A 26181-nucleotide genomic window follows, 5' to 3' on the forward strand; every position below is an offset into this window, starting at 1 on the left:
CTCCTGAACCAAACCACCCCACAGAGAACCTCCCGAACCAAATTCCCCGGCACCAAACCAAACTCCGCACACGGAACCTCCCGAACCAAATTCCCCGGCACCAAACCAAACTCCGCACACGGAACCTCCCGAACCAAATTCCCCGGCACCAAACCAAAGTCCCCACACGGGACCTCCCGCTCCATCCCCGCCGGCGGGACCCCGCGGTTCTCCCCGTCCCGGTGCGGGCCGATCCCCGTCCCGCTCGCCGCTCCCGCATCCCCCGGCCCCCGTGCCGTGCCCGGTACTCACAGCGCGGTGGCGGCGATGGGCACGGCGGGCCCCGGGCGCTCCACGCCGCGGGCCGAGCAGTTGACGGCGCAGGCGGGCGCGGCGCAGGCACAGCCCGGGGCGCAGGGCCGGCAGGCGGGGGCCGGGGTCGCGGCGAGCCCCCCGCACAGCAGCGAGCAGAGCAGGCACCATCCCGGCAGCGGCAGCCGCGCCGCGGGGGCGCCATGTTTGCGCTGTGCTCCAGTGTCTCCATTTCCCCAAGGCATCTCTCCCTACGGGCATGGCATGGCCCCGCCGCCCCGGCCGCCCGCCCCGGCCGCGCGCTCCGCCGCCTCAGCGCCCGCCCGCCATGGCCCGGCCTTGCTGAGGGGGCCCCGCTCGCCGCGCTGACAGCCCCGGCCCGGCCCGGCGCCGCTCGGCTCTGCTGCTCCCGCTGCTGCTGCTGCTGCTGCTGCTGCTCCGCCCGGCCGCGGCCGCCCCCGCTCCGCCTCCCGGCCGGCGGAAACACGGCCCCGCTCCAGCCCCGCTCCGCGCCGGGCCGCCCCCGCCGCAGCCCCGCTCCGCGCCGGGAGGGCAGCGGGTAAGGGGGGCGTTGGCACAGCGCACGGGAAACAGGGGCATCCTGTGGGAAAGGGGTGTCCTAGGGACAGGGGGGATCTCGGGGGACAGGAGTGTCCCGGGATGATGCCCTGAGGAAGGGGTGTCCTAGGAACAGGGCATCCTGTGGGAAAGGGGTGTCTCGGGGGCAGGGGGATGGCGCGGGACAAAGGCGTCCCGGTGGAACGGGGATCCCGTAGGACACGAAGGTCCCGGTAGACAAGGCTATCCCTGGGGACATGAACATCCCAACAAAGGTCCCGGGACACGGAACATGCCAGGAGAACGGGGATCCCGTGGGACCGTCCCGGGGATTACGGGCAACCTGAGGACAGAAGCATCCCAGGCAGCAGCGGCATCCCGGGGAACGTGAGCATCCCCGGGGCAGGAGAATCCCGGCAAACAAGGGTTATCCCCAGGGGACAGCCCAGACGGCGAGCAGGGCAGACAATGGGCAGGGAATTGTCGCACAAATGCCTCCCCGAGGGCTCTCGCACCCCGTTCCCATGGCTGGTGCTCATTCCCAGGGAAGTGGGATGCAGGCAGAGCTGCAGGGTGCGGGGTGTGTGACACATCTCCAGCACAGCAGGGAACTCGGGTACCTTGGAGAGAGAGGAAGAGCAATATACTTGCCAGTGCATTTTTTTTTACCATCACACACAACAAATTTGTAGGTTTCAATGTCACTTTCATCCTGCACTGGCCCTGGGCACTGGCTGTGGCTCACACCTGGTGAGATCAATCCATCATCCCACAACAGCTCCTGGGGGAGCTGAATTATTTCTGATTTGAAGGGATTAAAAAATACAACTATAATAAAATCACCATACAACCAAAGGAAGCTTTATTACAGAGGGCATCTCCCCAAAACCAGCTCCAGCCCCACTTGGAAAGGGTGAAACAGCTGATTGTTTCACCCTGGTTTGTTGGTGTTTCACATGTGCTGTGTTTAATCAGGACAGAGAAGGGTTAGCCAAGGTGATGGTTTGGGTTTGAATCACATAGGATTTTTGAAGGCTCTTGTGATTTTGGGTATGTGGGATTCTCTAGGGACTGACCCTTCAGCACTGGGTGAGCATCCTCTGTAGGTTATGAATCCCAGAAATTTAAGTTAGAAAATACCCCACCTCTGGCTCTACCCAGTGGGATTGATCCAGAATTGTCCTGATCCAACAGAATCCGTCAGCACCTGTGTGGTTTAGCTATGGGATCGTCCTGCTGAGGCTCTTGTTTCCTGTATGCAAACTCAGAACAAACCTGAAATGCAAAGCCTGACAGCGTCCAACCCCACTCCTTGGCACGCTGCTTAATGTATGTGAGAATTTACTTTCCAAAAACATTTTGTGCCTTGAATTTTGGACTTGAAATGTGCTTGAAAGACACATCATCCTTTGCATGATGTATTGTGCCCAAAATAGCTGCATGGTTACTACTTCCTCATGTGACTATGATATATTTATTTCTGCTCCCTCAATTGTAAATTGCTTTTTTTAGGGTTTTTTCCTCTTTTGTACTGATGCCCATATTTTTTCAGATAACAGCTAGGAGAAAATATCCTGTGTGTGGATTGTAATCAGTAGATTAGCTGGATAATAGAAACCAGTTGATGGAATGAAGTTAAGGGCTCTCCCCCAAAATCCAGGGCTGCCAAGCTGTAATGAGGGTAAATGAGCAAGGAAATACTTGAGCAAGTGTGCAAGGGGAGAGCAAACCTTCATATAACAGTGAGAAAATAATTTGTTCACATCAAATGACAATTTTTCATCTTTGTCTTGTCGCTGAGCTGGGTTTTAAAACAGCAGCTGGAGAAAATGATGGAAATGGAAAATGCACTCTGGGGTTGGGAGGCTGCTGCTCACTGCAAGGCTGGGAATGGCTTGTTGTGGGGAAGGGATTCTGCTGGTTCCTCCCACTGGCGGGAACAGGAGAGTTTCTCAACACTGTTTACTTGAAGCAGAATTAAAACTGCAGTGAAGAGGTTGTTGATTCTCCCCCATCCTCCCAGTCCTGCATGCAGGCACCCAGCACATCCCAGACACACCATGCTCAGCAAAACGTGACACAGCTGTGGCTGACCAGGAATGTCCCTGCTGCCTCCAGATCCCAAAAACACTGCAGATGGTTTTGGACAGCCCTGGAACCCTGTGCAGCCCATCTGCAGCACCCATTCCTGCACATGAAATTATGCACATTTCTGCACAGTTTGGTGTAGGTCCATGAGCAGTCAGTGCAGGCACCTTCTTGTCCAGGTGTGTTTGTGGCCCATGGAGGGAAAACTGTACAGCTGGAAATTGGATTGGAGCCAGAACAGGGAACCTTCTGCCCCCAGCAACATCCACCCACTGTACCTCATGTGGGGCTTACAAAAGGCAGGGAAATGCCCCTCCAGACCTCTCTGCTCCCTTGCCAAGAGCTGTGGGTCCTTGGAGAGCAGCTGTATTTATGTCTGGCTGTAGTAACAGCTCCATTTGCTGTTATTCCCCCGCTTAGAAATAACTCTCACCTGGTGGAAGTAGCACGGTTATTGCTCAATGAGTGTCTGGGAAGAGCTCTCCAGTCGGGAGTGGGATGCAGGGATCCCAGAGGAGATGAGGGTTCCTGTTTCTCCTGGGAGGAAGTGCCTGCATCCATCCCTGTGGGTTGTTGCTCTGTGGCTGTATTTTGTGCCCCCTTTTCTTGTGTGATCGTAGAACCATGGAATTATTCAGGTTGGAAAAGAGCTCTAAGACCACCGAGTCCAACACTGCCAAGCCCACCACTAACCCGCGTCCCCAAGTGCCACATCCACTGTTCAGTCCCCCCAGGGATGGGGCAATGACACTGCGGTGCCTGGGACCCGCACAGGGACCATCTCCATCAGCCAGTCCTGGCTCCTGCTTGCTCCCCAATTCCCGTCCCGCTGCTCCAGTCCTCACCGAGGGCAGCAGAGCTTCCCGAGGAGCTCCCGGCGGGCTGAGCCCGCTCCCGGCGCCGGTTCACGGGCCCTGGGCGCCCTCTAGCACCGCCTCCGGGATAGAGACCGGGAACAGCCCGGAGCCAGCCCGGAATCGCGGAATTACAGAATCCGACCGGTTGGGAAAAGCCTCTAAACCCGCCCAGTCCAGTTGCTCCCCCAGCAGAACCAATGCCACCTCTAACCCGTGTCCCCAAGTGCCACATCCGCACGGCTTTTAAAGAACAAGGGCTGACAGAGAGCGGGGATAAATTAGGAATTAGGAAGCTGAGCTTCAGAGCTCTGAGTGCCTGGAAGTTCCTGGCTCTGGGCTGGCCTTGCTGCTCACACATTGTCATTTGGAAATAAAAACTAATTGCCCAAGATCACTAGATTATTGGTGAGAGGAAATGTCCAGCCTTCCTTGGAAAACAGTAACAAACATCATCATCATCGTCATTACCCAGATTGTTAATTACCTGGAGCAGTGCTCACACTGGGGTTGGGAATGTCAGCTCAGGTGTGCCAGAGCAGAAAGACAAAAGCTGTTGATCCTGAGGCTGATGAATCCCACCACTGTCTCATCATCCATCTGCCACCAATTAGCACTGATGAGCGTCTGGGCACACTGTGGGCACTCATTTCCATGTCCTCTGGCAGCAGAAGCCCATCGTCATCAGCGGGTCCTGCTGCTCGCTCAGGACCTGGATTTGCTTTTCCTCTTTCCTCCCACGGGGTGTGCCCACAGACAGACCCTCAGCCCGTGCTGCCACAGCAGCCACACATCCCCCTGATCCATCGGGAGCTTCTTCCCAGCCGGTCCTTAGCGGGTGACTTACTCTCCAGAGCAGCAGCTTTACGAGCCTCTGCACATTTCCATGCTGCTCATTACCACTGTTTATTGTTTTACAAGGCCCAGAGCACTGCTCACATCCCAGGGCTGGCCCGTGGGAGCTCTTGAGCTCTACAGTGCCAAACTAATTTCCAAAGATGAGGGTTTTCAGGGATTTATTTGTTCCAGCTCCTTGGGCTCAGCCGTGGTGGCTCCAGGCAGAGCCAGGCTCAGAACCACTGGTTTGATTTGTGTTCCAGCCATTGTCTGGCTGGTGCAAATCATTCTGGGATGGAAATGGCCAAGTGTGCACAGATAACAGAGACACCTGTGATATTTACACCCTTGCTTTTGGAATTATAATCACAGTCTAACCCTTCCCTGTCTCGAGATGTGTTTGTGTACAGCTACAAAATACCTCAGATACTTCTAAGGTGAAATGTTATATTCCTAAAATATCTGGTGCTGCTGAAGTGTGTCTGAAAAGCTTCTAAAATATACAAAATAGCCTGAAAATACCTCATATTAGGGCGTCTGGGCATTTGCTCTGCCCTCCCTCTGGAGGGCCTTTTGAACATCCAACTCTTCATCTTGTCTCAAAGTCCTCGTGGGTGACTGCTGACCTGGGACTTCCCTGCACTCGGCCCTCTGCTCCTGAAACCTTGGCTCGTGTCAGTCTTGGCACAAGGAAAATTAATTTCCTGGCCTCAGCCCAGTGCAGGCTCATTAGGACCTGGCACAATCACGCTTTTATGCATGGGAGGGGGCAGTGGGGGCCCAGGGCAGCACCGAGATTCCCTTGGGATGCCCATGGGGACATGCCAGGCATTGGAGAAAAGCTCTGCTCCAGAGGGGGGGACCAAACCACCTTGACTTGGCACTGGGGCAGAGACCCCATCCCACCCTCCTGCTGCCCATGTTTTGCTGCCAGTGTGGGCCCTCCTCTTGAACATTGTTGGGGTTGAGCTTGCTGGAAAAGACATTTTCATTACCTGCCTTTGCCTTTGGAGAGAAGAAGGTGTTAATGGGGCAGTTTGGTGGGGGAAGGAGGGCTCAGGCTCTGCCCCTGGGCTGCAGGTGCTGAAACCTCCATGTGTGCCCAGCTCCACGGTGTCCAAACCCTGCTGGAGAGCTGGATGCTGCTCTTATGGATTTGAACACTAAGAAATAAAGAGTTAGTGGCAGGCCAGGCTCTCCAAACCTCCCGAGTGCTTTGCAAAGAAAACCTTGGCCGTAGCTGGAGGGAGCCACAGGTGGGAGCTGCCTCTCAGGATGGGCCAGAGAAGTGGAGGAGTCTGAGATGGAACCAGAGGGACTCCGCAGAGAAAAGATGGAAAATAAAATATCCAGACAAAAGAAAGAGGTTTCGATTGTAAGATTGGGCTTGGCAGTGTAAGAAAGGGAAGAGACAAAAGCAGTCCCTGAGCAAAACGCTGGAATTTAACTTTCACAGCTGCAGAAGGAAAACAATGACTTCCCACACAAAACTCACTGATGGGCTGTGCTGATGAGGAGATGTCTGAGGAATTTCAATTAAAAGCCAGCGACACTGACAAAGGCAATGAGATTGAAGTGTTCAGAGGTAAGTGAGCGATGGGGAGGGAAGAACAATAACTGGTGAGGGAGGGAACGGTGCCTGCTCTGCTGCGTGGGCTGGGCCCTTCCCAAAGCAGCAGAGCCCTCACCCACCCTGGCAGGGAGCTGGGATCTGCTCCTGGGGCTCCAGCCCCTTGCACAGCCCTGTTCCCTTCTTTAGATATGCTCCAGCACCTCCATGTCATGAAGGGCCCAAAACCGACCCCAGGATTTGCAGCAAAGCTTCACCAGCACCCAGCACAGACAGAGAAGCCCCTCAGCTGGTGGCACTGCAGCAGGTGACAGCATGAGCAGCACATGGAAAGAGCCTGCACCATTCTTCCTGCAGTCACCATGCAAGGAAGATGAATGTCTTCCAAGCTGGCACAGCTGACATGGTGCCTGGTGGGAATAGCTCGTCCTTGCAGGCTGCCTGCTGGAGACAGCTCTGCTCCCTCTGAGCTGGCACCAGGGGCTGGGAGCAGGAGGAGAGCAGGCTGGGCAGGCTCCCGGGCTGCCAGGAGAGGCAGGGATGGTACAGCCCATCAGGAGCAGCCAGGGAGCACAGGGGCAGCTGTGGCACGAGCCAGCTTTCGAGCAACCTGAGCAACAGGAGGAGGGAGAGAGGGGTGGCCTCACACCGAAATATCTTACTTGGCTCTGAGTACGACATGGAACTTCTGGCACAGAGAACCCTGCGAGATTCCATGCCAAAGAAAACAGGCAGATTGAAAGCCCTGAGGCGCAGTGTTTGTGCAGAGCAGCTGGGCAGAGCACAGCGCTCAGCCCCGGGTGGGCTCCTGGTGTCTCCAGCCCTGTGCAGAGCTCTGTTCCCTGGCTGAGCAAAAGGCAGGTGCCATCCCCACAACTGCTGGCACAGGTGGCACTGGTGGCACCATCTGCCTCTCCACACTCACATTTATACAGCAGCACAACGGCCCTCTTGAGCTGACCATCCTGATGGGGACAAGCTGCTTTTCTGCCTTTAAGAACAAATTTACATCCATGTAGATGGCTTGGAGTGCTGGCTAGCCCTGCTCAGAGCCCTGCCAGATGCCACAGCCCTGCTTCCCTGAGGCACTCCGTATCTCCAGGCGTCTGTTGTTCCATTAAGCTATTTTTAGCAAACATATCCCCCTTAGTTCAGCTGCCGTTATCTGATTAGTTCCTGTAACTATATGAGGAGCAACATCTCCAGGCGTGACTGCGATTCTGAGCAGGCTGTGTCTCTGCACACGCCTTTCCTCCAGGAGAGAAACTTGCTGGAGAAGCTCCTCGCTGCGGTGCTCTGAGCTCTGCCAAGGCTCAGTTTGGGGGCTGGGGGCAGGGGGACCAGCCCCTCGGTAGCCACTGAAGCACACGACCTTTGGTACAGGCAGAGTTATCCGGGCTTGTTTCCCGGCTGCTGCTGGTGATAAGGAGCCATCTCCTCCAGCGTTGCCCTGATGCTGCAGCGATAAACAGCTGGCTTTGTTTGCTCCGGAGCACGGGGCTGCTGATGGAGATTTCCATCCTCTTCAGCTGGGGATGGGAGCAGGGCAAAGTCCTTGTGCAGCAGGGCGGGTGTGCCCCAAATGCAGGGGTGCCAGGGCTGCGTACCCTCTTCCTCCCGGCAGGTACCACCAGGGAAAGCTGCACCACAGTCATGGCACAAGGACTGGCTAAAAATCTGCAGCTCACAGCTGGTTCCAGCACTTCACTTTGTTCTGAGGCCTTAGCTTCTATTGACTGCAGCTGTCCTCGAAAATCAGATTATAGTGCAAAACCGTGGCATCCAGTCTGCTCTGCCAAGGCAGCTCTTCCATCTCCCGGCTGGATCGTTGGGATCAAGGGTGTGGGATGATGAGCCTCCACTGTGACAGCTTTTCCTTCAGTCTCAGCTGTGTCAGAAGAGTGCTGCAGACCCAGAGCTCCTCAGCGTTTCCTGGAGCCTGTCACAGTCATGCCCGTGCCCAGGACTTGGGGTGGTGGGAGGGGAATCTCACCCAGGAACTGTGCACATGAGCTCCTAACCTGGCCCATCTCCCTTATCCATGGTCAAATCCACCAGAACTCTGCTGCCTGCTCCTCCTCCTCCCCATGGGCCCTTAAACAGGGATTAACCATAGATTTCAATGCCCTCAAAGGGAAAACCTTGTCTATTCCCACAGTGAGAATGACCCCTTAGCATCACCAGGGCTGGGCTGTCACCCGAGCTCTGGTGCTGGCCCCGGGCTCTCTGATCCCTGCCGTGTCAGCTGTCACTCCCTGTGCCAGCGCTGTCACTTATTCCATCTTCACCGTGTGCCTGCCTGGCTTCTCCTGACAGTGATTTATTCCATGTTCCTGCTTTGCTGTGCCTGTCCAGGCCTCCATTCTCAGCCAGGCTGAGGCCGTGCTGCTGGAACACGTCACACAGCCAAAGACATTTATTCCAGCTGAGAGACCTCCAGTGCCTCGGGTGACATTCGTGAGCAGAGAGAGATGCAAAGTGTTGCTCACTGAAACCAGTTGCTGAGACGCACTGGGGGAACCCGGTCCCCCCATGGCCTGGACCTAATTCCACCCTTACACCCTCGAGGGATGCTGCTGGCAGCTGAGGGTCTGTGGCTCTCTCGAGTGGCCCCACTGACACCGTACCGGCCTGTGGCAAGCAGGGCAAACAGGACAAACAGGGCGAGAGGGATGGAGGTGTCTGCGGGATGGATCCCAAACCGGGATCTGCGCTACCAGCACCCTCCCGCGGGGCTGGCGTGTGCGGCATTGCCATGGGGCACCGCACGCTGCTCCCCGCGCTGCGGGGATCCCTTCGCTCCCGCCGAGCCACCAGAGGCGCCTCCCGGTGCCCCCGCGGTCCCCGCTCCTCGGGGCCGGGGTGGCAGGGGCTGCGTGGAGAGCGGGCACTGAGCAGAGCGGTGCCTCCCGTCCTCGCCTCCCTTCGCGCGGGTACAGATCCCTCCACACCCCGCGTTCGCCGTGCCCGCTCCCCTCCGTTCCCCCCCCATTCCCCCCGGTTCCCCTCGCTCCTCTCGGCTCTTCCGTTCACCCCCGGTTCCCCCCGCTCCTCCCCGTTTCCCCGTTCCCCCGCTCCCCCCGTTCTTCCCCTTTCCCCCGGTTCTCCCCACGTCCCCCCGGTTCCCCCCCGTTGTCCCCGGTCCCCCCGCTCCTCCCGGTGCCGGTGCTGCGGGGGCGCGGGGGGGCGGTGCCACCGGCGAGACCACGCCCCCATGCCGCAATCCGCGCTCTCCCATTGGCCGAGGGGCGGGGCGGGGCGGGGCCGCGCGGGGCGGCGGCGGCTCCCGCGCCCCCCCAGCCCCGGCGCGGCGGCGGCGCCGGCCCCGGGATGTCGCGCAAGAAGGCGGCTCGCAGCAAGGGCGGCGGTGCCGCGCCCTCGGCCGCGCTGCCTCCCGCCGCACAGGGCACCGGCCGAGCCGCCGCCGCCCCCCGGGGCAGCTCCGCTGCCGCCGCCGCTCCCGAGCTGCCCCGCAACGGTGGCGCGGCGGCGGCCGGGCGGCCCTCGCTGAGCAGCAGCGGAGAGTTCTACGATCTCGCCTTCAAGGTGCGGGAGCGGAGAGGGCAGAGGGGAGGGATGCGGGAGTGCGGGGTCAGGCGGGTGCGGGACTGGGGGTTGCGTCCCCGAAGTTCTCGGGCGGGCATCCCTGCATCCCTTATCCCTTCATCCCTGCATCCCTGCTTTTCTGCTTCCCTGCATCCCTGCTTCCCTCTCTCCCGCCCCAGCATCCCGCCGCTCCGCAGCCGCCCGGTGGGGTGTCGCTCGGCGGGGGCTGCGCTCGCAGAGCCCCCGGTAGCGGAGCTGCGGCTGCGGGACTTGTGCAAGTGCGGCCAAAGGCTGCTCTGGGGAGTTGCTGTAACCTCCCGCATCCGCGTTAACCTCCGGAAAAGCGGGGCTGCGAGCAGGGTGATGGCACCTCTCGAGGGGCATCGGATGTGCTCCGGCTGCTGCTGAGATGTCCCCAGCCTTTCGGGCTCAGATGGCTTCTCGCTGCTTCAGACCCTGGCGAGCAAGTCACGGAGCAAATGTATTTGCTTGCTCCCCACTTCATCATGCGACCCGATGCAAGCCCAGCTTGGAGCTCATTTGATGATTTTAGGGCTCACATCGCGATTTGGGGGCTCATTTCGCGATTTCGACTGAGCCCACGGTTCGGTGAAACCCCTGTGTGTTTCTAACACGGATCTCGGTAGCCGAGCCGGGGGGATGGAGCCTGGAGAACGCGGATTTGTTGTGCAAGTCCCACCTCGGTGTGTGGTGCTGAGAGCTCGGTGCCTGTGGCAGTCGGTGTAGCCGTCGTGGTGTTGAGGTTTGGGATGTGGGGTAGGAGGTGTTGAGGTTTGGGATGTGGGGTAGGAGGTGTTGAGGTTTGGGATGTGGGGTTGGAGAGGGACGTTCCAGAAATGTGTTTGGTTGCTTCGGTAGGTCCTGATACAGCTGCATTAATGGTTCAACAGCTTGCCTAAAATGGAGCCACCTCTGTGTTTGCACTGGTCCTCGGCTCCTGGAGCTCGCCTCTGCCTACCCAGGCTGAGGCTTTCCCTAAGAAATCGTCCCCATGGCACCAGGGTGAGCCAGATGGGTCTCGGATAAGCCCGAATGCACCGGGTAGAAAAAACATCAGCTAATGGTCTGATTTTGAACCAGTGGCAGACAGAAATTGATTTGTTTCCAGTAAAAACCTGGTTTATTAAACTTTCTCCTTCCCTTCCCCTCTCCTGAGGCTCCCCATCTCTGCCTGGTGCAGTGGCCAAATCCTGGGCACAGGGCTGGATCCTGGTCCTGGGCACTCTGTGTGCCAGGATGAGGCTTTGCTGGTGCTGAGTGGGGAGAAGCTGCTGTTGACGGTCACCTATTCCAAAAAGGTGTCTGGAATTTAAAAAAAACAAACAATATTTTGTACCAAAATGAATTCCCCCCCGCTTCCCTTGGCTTCACACTGATCCTCCCGTGGGCTCTGGCTGCCCTCACCCCGCTGTGCCAGGGCTCGGTGCCTGGTGCTGCTGTGGGGCTCTGCTGAGGGTGTGGGGCACCCTGGGCAGATCCTGCCCTCCTTGGCAGTGCCAGAACGATCTGCACCTGCAGCTGGGGCTGCTGCTGCCTCTCAGGGCTGGGCTGCTCAGGGCTGGTGGCATTTGCCACTTCTGGCAGCTCCTGGGAGGGTTCCGTGTGACCCAGGGCAGTCCCTGCTGTAAAGCCATTTAAATCCTGTCACGGGCTAATGGCTCGTGGAAGGCTGATGGCAGAGCCTTGGGACAGAGGGAACCTGGCACGGCAGGTGTGCAAGGAGCTGGCACAGCCTGGCTCCCTGGTCCCAAATTTCTTTCCTGGTGCCATCCCACCGAGGGGAGCAGGGTGGGTGCCCTGGGGGGCAGCAGGGCTGTTGGTGTGGGCAGAGCTTTTCGGAAGCTGCATTTGGGAGCTGCCTCAGCTCTGCTGTGGTTGCTTTGTGGCAAGGAGCTGCTTGCCCTGTCTGTGCCCAGGGAGGGGAAACTGTGGCAGGCGGCACCGGGAACTGCTCCCTTGGCATCCATGGAGGACTGGCAGGGTAGCCATGGGCATGTGTGGGTCCTGCTGAAGGTGAGGGCAGAGTGCACTCCTGGAGCTGGCTCTCTTGGCTGGGGACCCCCTGAAGTCTCCCCACAAGCAGTGCCACCCTCCCAGAAAGCCCCATACATGGTGGGGTGCTCTGTGGGTGCACTGGGAACAGCACAGGCAGCTCAAGTGACCCAGACAGCATCTCTCGGTTTTCAGAGCCTTTGTGCCCCCACAAAGGAGCTGTGAAGTGCCTGTCAGGGGAAGGTATCTGCAGTTTGGTAACAAGGTGCAGGGTGGGGAATAATCCCATTGTGGGTCTCCCCGACGTTTCTCTTGGATGTGTTTCTTCCCCTCCAGCATCTGCTGCCCACTGCTGTGATGGAGTGGGGTAATAGCTGCAGTGGGGCTGCCTTCCCAAAACCTGGAGCCTGACACCCCTCCCTCCCTCCCTCTGTCCCTGCAGGTGATGCTGGTGGGTGACTCGGGGGTCGGCAAGACCTGCCTGCTGGTGCGCTTCAAGGACGGCGCCTTCCTCGCCGGCAGCTTCATTTCCACGGTGGGAATCGACTTCAGGGTAAGTGCCTGGGCCTCGGGGCTCTGCCAGGTGAGTGATGGGTTTTGCAGAGGAGTAACTAATGTTGCTCCCAGGATTTAAACCTCACCAGCCGTGTCAGCTCCAGCCGGGGCACTCGGGGTGTGACAGCAGCAGCAGCAGCATCTTTGTTGTGGCTTTGTGCAGGGATGGGCAGCATGTCCTCTGCTCAGGGTCCTGGGGATAATTCCTGTAACAACTGAGGCCTGACATCTGCCCCTGAAAACATTTCCTTCAGGCAGTTTCAGTGTTTTTAAGAGTTGTTAATTTTTTTCTTCATATATTTCTTTCCAAAACTGATATAAAGTAGAATGCCCTCGAAGAATGTCCTGAGCACAGCTTTGGGGTGCTGATGTGGGGATGTTGTGCTGAGGGATCTCTGAGGTCTCAGTTTGGCTGGGAGGAACTGAGCATCCCAATGCCAGGAGAGTCATGGGGTCAGCAGCTGGAGCTGTGCAGCTCCAGTGAGGGCAGTGGGAATCTGCTGCACACAGGGAATAACAGCTGGACTGGGGGGAAGAAAGGGCATCACTCCTGCCCTGCAGTGCCCCAGCGTGCCCAGAGCATCCTGTGCCAGGCAGGAACATCTGAGTACCAGCTGAGGCCCTTGTAACCTTTTCTTGGCTGTGTTTCTCTGTCAGTCCCTTGCTGGAGGGGCTGCCTGGGGTCTCTGTGGTTCATCAGGCCCTGGCAAAGGGGATCCCCAGCCATGGATGGAGTGGGACAGCAGAGCAACAGGAATGGTGACTTTACAGAGGTGGCACCGAGGAGCCTGTACAGCATCTGTGCAGGGCATGGGGCAGCTTTTTGCCACCAAAGCAGCAGCCAAGTCTGTCTCGGCTCTCTGGCACTGGGATCAGCTGCTCCCTGTCCTCCTGCCACCTGCTCCCTCCAAAGTGTGAGCCTGTCACCTCCCAGGATGTCTGGGCTCTGCTGTGTCCCTGTCCTGCTCCCAGGGCACTGGCTGTGTCATCTCTGTGTGATGATTTGACTCTGTTTGGGTGTTGTGGTGGGTGCTGTGAAGAGCTGCTGGTGATTCCACACCAGCATGGCATCTTCCCAACACTCTTTTCTCAGCAGGATCTCAGATCTTCACTTTTCTTGGAGGATTTCTGGGAGATGAGTGTCTCTTGTAACCTGCTGCTTGTCTGGGGTGTGATTAATAACTTGCTGGTGCAGTGACATTGGGGAGGGGTGAAGGGCAGCTCAGAGAGCCCTAAGGAAGCAAGGGATATTCCATGCCTAGCAAGGCTGGGGACTGCTGCAGGTGAAATGGGTAAATTGAGGTCTGTAATTTTATACAAAGGTAATTACAGAGTGTTTCAGGTGTTCTTCACATAAAAGCGTTTTATTACTGATTGCAGTGATTGATACAGAGGGCAGCCATAAAACCCTGTGACTTATTGATTAGAGTGCTGAAATGACTGCTACTGAGAAGCAATCAAATTAGGGTTAATTTACTTCTCTAATAGAGCTGCTAGAGCTACATGTCTGTGAAATGGGCAGATTATACAGTGGGGGAGATCATGTGTATGCCCTAAAACTCATTATTATCATCCTTGTAAAGCATTCATAATTTTGGGGGGACGTGGAAATAGTTTTTTGATGTGCCTCTCCGTTCCCACCAGGCTAATCCTGTTTGGTAATCATCCCTCTCGCCGTGGGCAGATGATGCTCTGGGGTGCCAACACTGGAGGCTTCTGCTGGTTCTAATTTGTGACTTTTTAATCACGGAGCTGTCGTATCACAGCTCCTTCTCTCCACAGCCCTGGAGTCTGGCAGGGGGTTTGCTGGCTGCAGGCTGTTGGCAAGGTGGCAGCGGTGGGAAGGTGTCTCTGGGGTTTGCTGTGAGAGGTGCTGGGCGAGCACAGGGGGTTTGTTTGGTTTGTTTGGTTTGTTTTGAGGGGTTCTGTGGGGTTTTGGCAGGGTTGTGCCAGGCCCTGAGCCCTGCTGGCAGCAGAGCCTGCAGGGAGCTCCCCAAGGGCAGCGCGTGTGGCAGCTGCACTGCTGTGCACGCACGACCTTGTGTGGGACCTGCCGGGTCCCTGGGGCCCATGCTGGCTCAGGAAACCAGGGGACAGAGCTGCCCAGCTCCTGGCACTGTTCTGGGGACCATCTCCTCTCTTCCTGATGCAATCTGGTCCCTGCAAGTGCTCTGGAACAGGCTGGAGCTGCTTGGGGCAGCCCCCGTGCTAGCCCAGCTTCCTCCTCTCCCCATCCACTGCTCCCAGTGGGCTCCAGGATCCATTGCTCATTTTCAAGGATGTCAAACCATTAGATGCACCCAAAGCTATGGCTAATGGATCACATAGGCTGGAGTGAATGTAAATGAATAGAAATCCATTTAAAATTAATCTGGCATTACTATTCCTAATGGCCCCTGAGGTTTGTTCCCTCCTACTGTTTTATGTAAGGGAGAACCTCCCACGATGTGTTTGTTTATTATCATCTCTTAAACAAAGAAGGATGTTGGTCTGAATGTGTTTGGAAAACAAACCATTGATGCTGGGGAAATAAAGATGATGGTAATATTAAAAAAAGGCATCAAAATGGCACCTGTTGTCTTCCAGCTTTGGAGGTGCTGAGTCCTCAGTGTTGTCCTGGAAAAATTTGGTTTGCCGGGGGAGCATCTTTAGCTCCTGGGGATAATTCCCAGTTCAGCTGGGACAGGGCCAGGGTGTCCCTGAGCTGTGGGTTTGGGGAGCCCCCACTGTGCCATCGAGGCAGAGCCCTGGGTGAGGGTCCTGCTCCCAGACAGAAAACTCTGTGTGAGCTCCTGAGCTGCTTCCCCCCAGGCTGGGGGACAAACCCCTCTCTGCCTTCAGCATCTGATCACAGCTGTCACCTTCAAGGTTTCATTGCCAGATAATGAGGGGCTTAATTATTGCCCTCCCTGAGCTGTGCTGAGCCATGGCACAGGGTCTTGTCTGGGGAATCCTGGCAGATGCCTCTGCTTGGGGGGTCCCTCCCCACAAATCCCCACTGGTGAGGGCAGGGCAGCTCTCTGGGCATGCTGTATGTGCTTTCCTGACTTCATGTGTTCGGCTTCCAGGGAGAAGGGGCTCCTGGAAAAGAGCAGGTTTGGTGCTCAGGGGTGTGAATCCCGATTTTCTCAGTGCCACGGAAGGAGCTGCCTCTTGTAATTTTGGCAACGCTGCAGAAACCTCAACAGAAATTGAAGCTGCTCAACCAGAGGGACTTGTGTCCTGTCATGACAGAGTGATGGGAGGGAGATCTCACCAAAGCAGAGAAACCAAAGGGCCACAGTGAACCCTCAGTGTCCCTGTCCCCAGTGACACCCGGGTCCTCAGCCCCGAGCTTTATAGGGTTGGGCAAGGGAAGAACTTTGTACTAATTGGACCTGAAAGGAGAAGAACATAAAAGGGAAAAAAAAATTAAGGATGAGCCTTTTCTCCCTGGGAAGAGAGGTGCTAATGAGCTTCTTTGCATTAGCAGGGCTGATGGTTCCTGTGTTAATCAGGGGGATGGAACTTTCTGGTGCAGTTCAGAGCAGGGTGGCTCCTCTTGGTATTCTCCCAGGGGTGCCACTCCTCCGTTGCTGCCCCAAGGACAGAGCAAAGCAGCATCGTCCTGGAGCTCAGGTGCTGCTGTGAGGAGGAGCAGGAGGGAGCCAGCCCCGGTGCCTGGGCACAGCTCCAGGCTTCCAGGGAGGCAGTGGGCACAGGGGAGATTTCCTTTGAAGGCTCAGCTTTGATGTCCACAGGTTCACAGCGCTGTGAGGGGGCTCAGCTGCTCCCCAGCCCCTCGGGAGGCTCCGTCTCTGCTCCAGCCTTGGCTGTGCTGTGGTTTATCTGGGACGTGCTGTAAATAAAACCTGCCACCGGTGGCCCTGAGCTCTAAGGACTCCTGATTACACCCAGCCCTGTGCTGCTCAGGGGTGGAATCTGCAGTATAATGTGCTTTTTCTACATGGGAGATTCGTTGCATCTCTGCTTATTTTTTATCGTGTTTGTGCTTTCCATGGGCTGCCCCCAGCTCCTGCAGCGAGCTGAGCTTTGCAGGAGAATGGGAGCCTTTGCTCCAGCCCTGCAGGGTGTGCAGAGGAGCAGTGACTACAGCTTGGATCCACCCAGGCTGCTGCTGGGTGTGCATGTGCTGGGAGAGGGCTGTGGATGCCCTGAGCATCTGCTGGTCCCCACATCCCTGCCCCTGGGGCGATGCTCTGCTCCCCAGCAGGTGCCCACATCCCACCCACATCCCACCCTCATCCCATCACATCCCTGCCCTCACAGCCTTTGCCTGGTGCCTCCCTTGGAAGGGCTGGAGCAACCTGGAAGCCAAGGGCTGGCTTTTATCTCAGCAGTTGGCACAGAGCATTAGCAGGGCTCATTTTCTGATGGATCAATCTGGAAAAAGTGGGAGGGGAGCTGCTAAGGCCAGAAGAAAGAAATGGAAATAAATTAATTTCAGCATCTTTCTGTGTAAAATTAGCCCTGGATGTTGGAGGGAAGGAACTCAGGCACTGGGCAGAGTGTTTAGTCTCTCCTTTGCTGAGTGGGGTCAGGATGGGGTTTGCTGCAGGGGGGTGGATTTAGGTTGGTCCACAGGGCTGGAGCTCTGCAGGGAAGTGGCTTTTTCCTGGGAAAAACATCTTGGTGCTGCCACGTTGCTTGGACCAAATTCCCTTTCATGGATCCATTTCAGTGGCAACAGAGGTGCAGCCAGGATGGGGAAGGTGGGACAGGAGTGGGCAGGGAATGTCTGTGCTCCCACCTTGAGTGTGCCCATGGCAAATGCTTGGAGCTGGGTGACCTTTGAGCTCCCTTCCAACCCAAACCATTTAGTGTTTCTGTGTGTTTCCAGCAGCTCTTTGTCTGAAAATGAGTTTATTCTGCAGCTCCCATTGCTGGATGAATTTTAATAGCAGTCAGTAGCTGATTTCATATTTTTGCATGCCTCACTGTGTGAAGAGCTGGGTTCAATTTGCCCAGAGCAGATTTCCATCCCTGCAAGTGTTCAAGGGCAAATTGGATTGTCCTTGTGGGATCTGGAGCAACCTGGTCTGGTGGAAGGTGTCCCTGCCTCTGCTGGGGGTTGGATCTGGCTGGTCTTTGAGGTCCCTTCCAACCCAAACCATTCCAGGAGTCTCTGATGATTCCTGTGATGTTCCCACCCCTTCTGCCTGACTCCAGGGTGTGCACACGATGCAGTCACTGGTGCTGTAGGGGCCAGCTGTGCCCAAATCCAGCACGGGGAGGCAGATCCTGGCAGCCTTGCCCAGGGAGGGCAGCACTGCCCAGTGCTGGGATTGCACCCCTGTGCCTCTGAGGACTCAGCTCCTCTGCAGCTGCTGGTGCCTGTTCCCCGCTCCCAGGACGGGCTCTCAGGGCAGTAAACACCCATTTTCCATGGGAAGCCCTGCTTTCCTTGCCATGGCTGCTCCCTCCCTTGCAGAGGGACACTCTCAGCTTTGCAGTGGTGCCTGTCATTTGCATGCAGGGCTCAGTTGCCAAGAGATGCTGCGAGCGGTGCCCGTGGCGGCTGCGCCCGCTCCCCGCAGCTCCCGGCTTTATTCCTCCTCCTTTGCCTCCTGCTTTTGGGAAATAATAACCCCCAGTTGTGCAGCACTGCAGGAAGATGCAAACCCCCGTGTGCAGGCGGTGATCCCAGTGGACAAGGGACTCCAATCCTGCCTTGGGGAAGGCACAGGAAGAAGATGAATGTCTTCAAAGCAAAGTGCTTGAGCAGCTGGAGTGACAGCCAGCCTCAGATCCTGGTTAAGAAAACTCTTTACCAGCTAATCCTCTCTGCAGGATGGTGGAAAGGTGCCTTCTCTACCTCCTTGGTGTCAGAAATACCACCCAGAATAGTTTGGACGTGGGATTTTGTGTCCATTCCAGCTGACATGACAGTGCTGGGGATGTGGGGCTTGTGAGATGCTTCTGGAGGGCAGCAGTGTCTCCAGGCTCCTGCAGCCCTGCTGGGGCTTGGTGGCCTCCTGGTGCCTGTTGATAGCTGGGTGGTTGGAATAATGGGTTTAATTAGCTCAGGGGGAGAGCAGGACACCTGGGCTGCTCAGGAGCTGCAGTGCCAGGACACAGGCAAGGAAAGCACAAATTTGGGAGCTGCTGGTGAAAGAAGGGAGGTTGTAAAGGTGCCCAGGATAACCTACCTCTGTATCCTCCTGGTCAGAGCTGTGTGGGAGCCCAAAACCCCTACAGAGGATGGGAACCATAGGAAACTCAGCTGGGAAATCAATTCTTACCAATCCACAGGGTGTGGGTAGGATCCCTGCCCCAGCTTGGCAGCATCCCTGGGAAGGAGCAGGGTCAGCAGAAGCTGAGGCTGGGAAGGCTGTGGGCACACGGCTGTGCTGTGTTGGCTCTCTCTGGCTGCTGCCAGGTGGGAAATTGGCTCTGGAGAGGCCAATTTGGGCACTGGAGCATCCACTGCCATGGATCTGAGCCGGGCTGGATCTGCTCCCAGTGCCAGGACCTGTGAGGGAGTGTTTTATAGTCAGTAAAACATTTAAATGGGGCCAGAGTAAGTCTAAATGGTTTCAATATTTAATGGAATACATTTGGCTTAATTTCACTTTCATCTTTTATTTGTGATAAAATATTGAACTCAGCTGTGCAGAACTGGGTTGTTCTTTGAAAGCAGAGGGAGGGCGCCCAGGAAAGGGGGACAGGTGGGTTTTGGGGTGTCTCTAACCCCCCACTGTCCCCAGGATGGGCACCTGGGGCATCCCTGCCCCATGGCCCTGCCCTGCTGAGCTCCTGTGGTCCCTTGAGCCCTTGCTGCCTCTCTGCTGAGCCACTGCCTTGTTTTGTTAATTAATTATTGCTCCCAGCAGGCTTGGGGTTATTCCTGGGGTGGATGTTGATCTCTGTGGGGAAGGGTGAGGTGCAGTCCTGGGTTTGGCAGTGCTGCAGTGGCAGGAGATGACTCTGGCTGAGCTCACCAGCTGCTTTCTGTGTGTTGTTCTTCCCTGGAAAATTCCTTTCCCTTTTCCTCTTTCCCCAAAGAGCCTGAGCCACGGGGTCAGTCCCATCCATGGGACTCTGCTGGACCCTGTGATGGTGGCACTGAGCATCACCGTGGCCAAAGGCAGGGCAGTAATCAAATGTGCCAAAGCCTGGAACAGCAAGCACCAGCAGCTCATGCTCCTTGGGGAAAAAATGGGAAAAAAATGGAAAAAACCACCCCCATCCAGGCAGATCAGAGCTGTGTTTGGGGTGGAGAGAGCTGCAATGTGGTGTGTCTCTGTCCTTGGATGGTGAAGGGGCACACACTGTTCCTATGGCAATGGGGGATTGAGAGATTGAGGGCTTTACCTGCAGAGCCTCTGGAAGCAAAATATTTGTTGTTGGCACCATGGGCAGAGCCTGTATGGCTTCTGGCTCCATCCCAGGGTGCTGGAGCTGCCCTGGCTCGGGAGCCCAGCAGAGCCCTGGGGCTCACACAGCTTTGTTTATCTACCAGGGATATACAGTATTTTTAATCCTGGCTCAGCACAGAGTCATTGCCCTGAGGCACTGGTGAATCTCTCGGAAGCAACAGCAAATAATTCATCTTTATGCCTCCACTGGGAAAAAGTGTTTTTCCCTGATCATAACTAATGTGAGTTGGGAGCTTCAGCTTTAGAGGGTGATGTCCATTGCCCTGGGCTGTGGTTGTCCCAGTGTGAGGAGGAGTTTAATGGGTGTTTTGGGGGTCCCAGTGATGCTCCTGAGCCTGAGGAAGATGTTGATGTGGCGTGGCTGAGTCAGTTCTACCCACAGGAGGTCAGCAGGCAGGAAGGATCATCTTCTAGGGGCCACAGAGCCATTGGCACGCCTCTGAGGATGTGTCTGGGTCTGGTGTGAGCACCTGTACAGGTTTTGTTCCATTTTCTGTGGGTTTTTTCTGTGTAACTTATGGAAAGGAGGGGAGTGGTTGGAGCTCCCTGGGTCAGATGCCACAAAGCCATAGCATCCCCTCACCCTGTGCCATCTGCCTGTGTCTCTGGACTTTTTGCTCCAGCCTGCCAAGCCTGGATGTTCCCAGGCTCAGTGACACACTGGGGAAATGGAGGCTTTGGCTTTTCCAGCTTTGCCTGCGCAGCATCACCACGGCAACGATCCCAGCGAAGGCTCTGTGGCATTAACGCAGTTACTGGGGAAGAGCCTCTGCACCGTGGCCACAAGCCCTGTGTGTGATGTGTGCCAGGCTGGGGAGGAGCTGGGGTCCTGCCCCACGCCAGGGCTGCTGCTCCTCCTCAAAGGACCCAGCTGGACTGGCCCCAGAGCATGGCACGTCCCCCCAGAGAGAGCTGGCTGTGGGTCCTGTTCCCAACCTTGGAACAACTCCCCGTTCATGATCCCTGTTAAAGATCCCTGCTCCCAATCTTTTTCCCCCCAAAGCCAAGTGCAGGAGGCTGCTGAAAGCACCTGGGCAGACTCAGCCTGTCTGAGGAGTGTAGACCCCACTGGTGAGGACCTTGCCCAGTTTTGGATGCTGAATTTGGTAGAAATTGTTGGATTTGCCTCTCGTGCCACTCAGCAGCAGGTGGTCCCATCAGTGCCTCTGTGCCTTGCTGCTTCCTTGGAGCTGATGATTAAGAAAAACACAGCTGCATGTGTGGATGAATAATTCAGCCCATCCTCAGTGGTGGGGAGTCGAAGTGGAGACCCTTGGAGGGAACAGTCCCTGGATGAGCATCCATCCACAGTGTCCTGGGCAGTGCAGGGTCAGTCCAGACCCTTTCTTGGGAGCACAGGGAGCCCTTCCTGCAGCTCATGCAGATGTTCAGGCTTTCATTGCTTCATCTTTTTTCCCTGGTGTTGAGCACACTCAGCTCTGGGAGCTGTGGGGAAGCAGCTGAGCTGTGACCCCGGGCTCTGCATGGTTCCGTTTTCCTCAGAGGAAGAGCTGGGGGATTGTTGCTGCTCCTGGTGCTGATTTTTAGATCTGAGCCCAGATTTGGCAGCGGTGCTGGGCAGCCCCCACAGCCCTGGTGAAGGGCTGGCAGCTGTGCCAGGCTGGTGGGGATGTGAGCCCTGTGTGCCATGTGTCCTGTGGTGCCCCCCTGCCCCCTGTTCAGCCGAGGAGCTGAGCTTGGAGAGGGGGTCCTGCTCTGTGGGGCTGCTCCCGGACCCTTTTGCATCAGGGTGACACATCCAGGTGGCCTCTGGCAAGGCTGGGGCTCAGCAAGTGGCTTTGTGGCTCAGCCCAAACTTCTTTCAACCCATTCATGAGCTGCACTTATCAATGTGCATGAATTAAGGGGAGAAGTGCTCAACAATGCCGAAAATAACTTTGTTCCCAAGCAAGCGTTAATGCCTGGCAGATGTGATGTGTTTTTCCCTCCTGAATAATACACACGTGAGGTCAGATTGTTCCCGACAGCTGGGGGAGAGCAGCAGGAGCAGAGCAGCTCTGGGAGGCTTCAGTCTCCAGGGATCAGCCCCACTGCCCAGTGCAGAGGTGGGAATCCTCTCCTGGGGACCTGGCTGCTCCAGCTGGACTTCTTGGCTGAGGCTGGGCTTCTCAAACGTGCAACAAAAAAAAAAAAAAAAAAAAAAAAAAAAAAAAAAAAAAAAAAAAGAGATGATGTGTGGGTTTTGGTTCAGTTTTCTTTGCAAAAGGGTTGGCAATGTCGTGGAACAGCTTCCCAGGAGCTGCACTGCTTCCCAGACCTCCAGCACCCACAGTGAAGGATTTGGGGTGTTTAGCCTCCCTGGGGTGATTTCCCAGCACATTCCTGGCTTGCAGCTCTGCTCCAGAGCCCTGTATGGGGAGAACAAATGGTGGAGTTGGGTTGGCCAAACTGGTTTGACTGATGGGGTAGTTTTGGTGTGGACGTGCCAGTGACTGCGTGCTGCAGTTCCTCAGCACCTCTGCATTTCCTGGGGCTTTCAGTGGTGCCCAAACCTGGGGAAGAGCCTGCTCTAGTAGAGCAGAAAATGGGAGAGCTGGGACTGCTGCCAGGGAGAAGGAAAAGCTTTGCAAAGATCAAAGCTTTGGGTGCACGGTGCCTGTGCTGGCAGAGCCCTGTGCTGGGAACGTTCCTGTGCTGTGGCTTCTGCCCTGTGCCATCTGTGGGTGCACCTGAGTGGCCACCCCAGCACTGGCAGAGGAGTGATGGGGCAGGGAGCTCAGCCCCTGTGTCCCCAGCTCTGTCCCAGGGGGATTTCAGGATTGTTCTTGCACAAGGGGCAGATGGCCAGGCAGGACCATGGTGGCATTGCCACCCGTGGCAAAGTGGAACCACTGTGGTTAGTGAGGAGAAGGTGAAACCTCAGAAAGCTGTGCTGGATTTTGGGGAGCAGGGTCTGAAGAGGGTCCTGCCCTGTGTTTCAGCCCATGCAGAGATGGGCTGTGGTACTAGGCAGCACTGGGACCTGATGGTGCCAGTCCTGGAGGCTGGCTGGACTCGTACAGCCATCAGAAAATCTCATTAGAGCTATTCAGTCACTCTCCTTTCCTTGAATCCTTCGAAGAACCTGGGCTCAGGTTTGCTGAACAGCAGTTTTTGGGAGCTGTCTGCCTGCCTTGGATGTGGGTGAAGGATGGGAGTGTTTGGGATAAAAAGCTACAGATTCCTTTGTCAGGTCTTTGGGGATTTCATTTTCTTTAGGGATGAGAAGTGCTATTTAATAATGCTGTTTGCAGTGTTGTCTGCAGACGCTGCTGTGTTACTGCTGGGTGCTGACAGAATGTTTGCTGCTGGATGTTCAGCCCTATTTTTTTTTTTTTAAATTGGATTGTAAAGTCTTCTCAGAAACTTCAGGCAAGTTTTCAGTCAGGACTAGCTGCAGTCACAGAAGCAAATCCTAGAATTGTTTAGGATGGAAAAGATCTTTAAGGTCAGACAAGTGCTGCTAGGCTTTATTTGTCCCCAGATAAATGATTCCCTGTCTAAGTGGACCTGATGAGCCATTTTTCATCTCTGTGGCACTGACAGGGCCGTGTTTGCTTCAGATGAGAAATGATAAAGCAATAAATGCTCCGTGGAGATCCCAGTTCAGCTTTGCAGCGTGGCACGGCCTTGATGAGGAAAATGAAGATAAATATGTTGAGCACCACATTCCTTATTCCCAGTATTGGCACAGATCTGTGTGAGCCATCTCTGCCCTCTTTGTTTCCAAGGCTTCCTGGTTTAGAAATAAGCAGGGATATTTTTAAAAATATCCCTTCTTTTATAAAGTAGGGGGAAAAGAGATGGAAGGGGTGAGTAATGCAGCCCAGGGTGGTGGGGGAGCTGTGCAGACCATCCCTGGGTGGGGAGGATCCCATCCTGTGTGTTGGAGCTGCAGGGATGGGCTGCAGCTTTCCTGCTGGCTGTTGCTTTCTGGTGCCTCTGGTCTCCAGGGTGGTTGTAGCAGATCCAACCCTGAGGAATTCTGAGGGTGGGTTTCCCTGTCTGCCTGTGGGATTGGGGCTCAGGCTCACCCCCACACTGTGGGGACACCTCAAAGCCTCGCACGGCCCCGTCTCCCTCTGGCTGGGATGAGCTGGAGCAGCCCTGCTGGGCTGGAGAGCATCGAGTCTCATCTGCCTGTGCCTCCCTCAAGGAACCTTCCAGGGATCATCCCAGGACTCTGCTGGTTTCATGGAGCAGCCAGGCTGGGAGGGAGCAGATCCGCACCCAGGACTGTGAATGCTGCAGGCGATGCCGAGAAGCAGAGCAGGGTTGAATTTAAAATGTATGATCCTAAGCAGATCCTCTTACCTCTAATCTGTCCCTAAGACAGGATTCTCCTCTTGCCAGAAAGCGCTTTTATTTGCAGACTGATGTGACTAGAAGATGATAAGTCACTTAATTCTTCAGTGTGTTTGCTCGAACAAGAGCCTGGACTCTTATCTCGGCAGGGCTGGCAGCCAGGGAGATGTTAATTGGGATTTCATGTAGTGAACAGGGCTCTGGACAAAGGCTGGTGCTGCTGACATCCCTGGGGCAACTGCTGGGTGCTGTGGGGAAGGGGCTGTGCCCAGCTGGAGACCAGGGGACATCTCTGTAGGGCCAGCCATGGCAGAGGGGACAGGGTGGGGTGACCCCTGCAAGGGCTGTGGGGTGGCTCTGGCACCAGAGCAGGCTGGAAGCACTGTGTGCTGTGAGGTGCTGTGGTGTTAATCTGCATTTCCTGGGACCTGCCAAGGAACTGAGCAGGAGCTGAGCAGCCAGAGCACGTTGTGGGCTCTGAAAGGATCTTGGCACCGGTGCTGGAGCGGCTGCAGGCAGGAGCGTGCAAGGCCTGGGGAGGAAAACATCCCAAGGCAGAAGTTTCTATTTTTAGCTGCACAGTGCAAATGCACAGAGCTGCTGAGGAATTCATCACCTGCCCTGGTTGGGATTTTTCTCTGAAGGGAAGATTTATAGGAAAGGCAAGGGAACCTGCTAGAGTGTTTTGGCCACCTGGATCTCCCCTGGGCTGCTCACAAGTATCTCTGGTGATGGCACAGCTGAGGAGGAGGAAGAGGAGCACTGAATGTGATCTTCAGTGCCTGGGACATCCCCCAGCCCCACACAGCACGGCTGGAGCAGGGTCAAGCACTGCTTGGATTTGGAGGGACTGAGAGGGCAAAGTGGGGCTGCTCCTGGATCCTGGCCTCGGCTGGGATGTCCCTGAGCCAGGTGCTGTGCCTGGAGAGATGCTGAGCCACCAGGAGCAGCTCCTGGCTGCGCATGTCTGGGAAAAAACCTCAGGGTTTTAACGAGCAAATTTAATGCAGTGTCCTGCTGTTTTGGGCAGATTTCCATATCGATCCTTGATCTATTTTTGCAGCCGCCGTTGGAGGTGGTGGTTATTTGTGTGTCTGCTATATCACAACTCATCCCATTTCCTCCTGGCACAGGAGTGTTTGTGCTCTCAGGGGCTCTCTGGGCTTTGCCAGGTGGGAATTTGGCTCCTGGTTTGGCCTTGGCACGGGGCTGGGGTGCTCCAGCATCCCTTCACCAGTCCTGCACTGCTGGGTGTCCCTTGGCTTCCTGAAATAAAGGATAACCCAATCAGTCCCTTGCTCCCGGGTGGCCTGGCCCGCTGACACCACAACCTAATGACATTTCTGGGTGGCTGCACTGTCAGTCCCACAGCTCATTACTGGCACTAATTAACTCTGTGCTGCCCCAGCGCCTGCGCCCGCTTTGATCTGTAGTCACTAATGTTATTTATCCATGTTTTGACAGGAATTTTTCTCCCCTCAGCTACAGGAGATGCCTCCAAGGCCCAATAATGACATTTGAGGGGCTTCTTTTCCATGGTGGAACCCCCCTGTGCAGGGGTTGCTTGGGTGGGCTGTCCTGGGCAACACCAGTCACAGGAGCCAGGGTGGGGGTCCCCTGGTTGGATCCTGAATGGTGCCAGAGAGCAGCTTCCCATTTGTCCAGTTAATTGCGAAGCAAATTGATCCATGTATCCAATTTAACTTTAAAGGCTTTAATTAATGAGTTCATGTGTGTAAGAGCTCGGAGAGGCTGGCTGGTCGATGATGCTGCTCCTGGGGAGTGCTGCAGCTGCAGCTGCAGTGGCGTGGGCTTAGACACCTGGGGATGTGCCAGTTGCTCCTGGTGGGATTTTTGGGCACTGTGATCCGGGCTCTGGCATTTGCCTATCCTGCAGCTGCTGTGGGGGCAGAGTGCTGGATCTGTGTGGGAGCATGGTCTGTGCACGTTTCGCTCCATCACCTTCCCCTCCCTCCCTCCTGCTGCTCCTGGGCACTCGTGGCTGTGGGATCGTGCCAGGGCTGCAGCCAGCGGGGCCTCGGTGTGTGATAATGCTGCTCTTAATTGAGGACCATCTGCAGTCAGTAATTTAATTTTTCCTGCATCTGCAAGGTTCCAACTTTGTTTATCTGATGTCCTGAAGAATATTTAACTTGGGAGCATTGTGTTTGTCCACCCCAGGCAC

At 56.0% G+C, this 26181-nt stretch overlaps 2 protein-coding genes across 3 annotated transcripts in view; one reads left to right on the forward strand and one right to left on the reverse strand.

The window, feature by feature from the left end:
* The window catches only part of PKD1 (polycystin 1, transient receptor potential channel interacting), a 74250-nt gene extending 73537 nt beyond the window's left edge, over positions 1-713 (reverse strand). The window contains 1 exon segment of the mRNA XM_079321186.1: positions 292-713. Within this exon segment, the coding sequence (XP_079177312.1) occupies positions 292-536 (245 nt within the window). The 5' untranslated portion in view covers positions 537-713.
* Positions 714-723: 10 nt separating this feature from the next.
* RAB26 (RAB26, member RAS oncogene family) overlaps positions 724-26181 on the forward strand; it is a 33511-nt gene continuing 8053 nt past the window's right edge. Inside the window, exons 1-3 of one of the 2 annotated variants that reach the window (XM_079321184.1) lie at positions 724-850; positions 6085-6213; positions 12200-12310. In XM_079321184.1, coding sequence (XP_079177310.1) covers positions 6193-6213; positions 12200-12310 — 132 coding nt within the window. In that variant the 5' untranslated portion in view covers positions 724-850; positions 6085-6192. Of the gene's footprint in view, positions 851-6084; positions 6214-9478; positions 9745-12199; positions 12311-26181 lie in introns of those variants that run through there. The other variant, XM_079321183.1, reaches the window with a different exon arrangement.

The sequence above is a fragment of the Erithacus rubecula genome (genome assembly GCF_903797595.1).
Source record: "Erithacus rubecula genome assembly, chromosome: 17".
NCBI lineage: Eukaryota > Metazoa > Chordata > Aves > Passeriformes > Muscicapidae > Erithacus > Erithacus rubecula.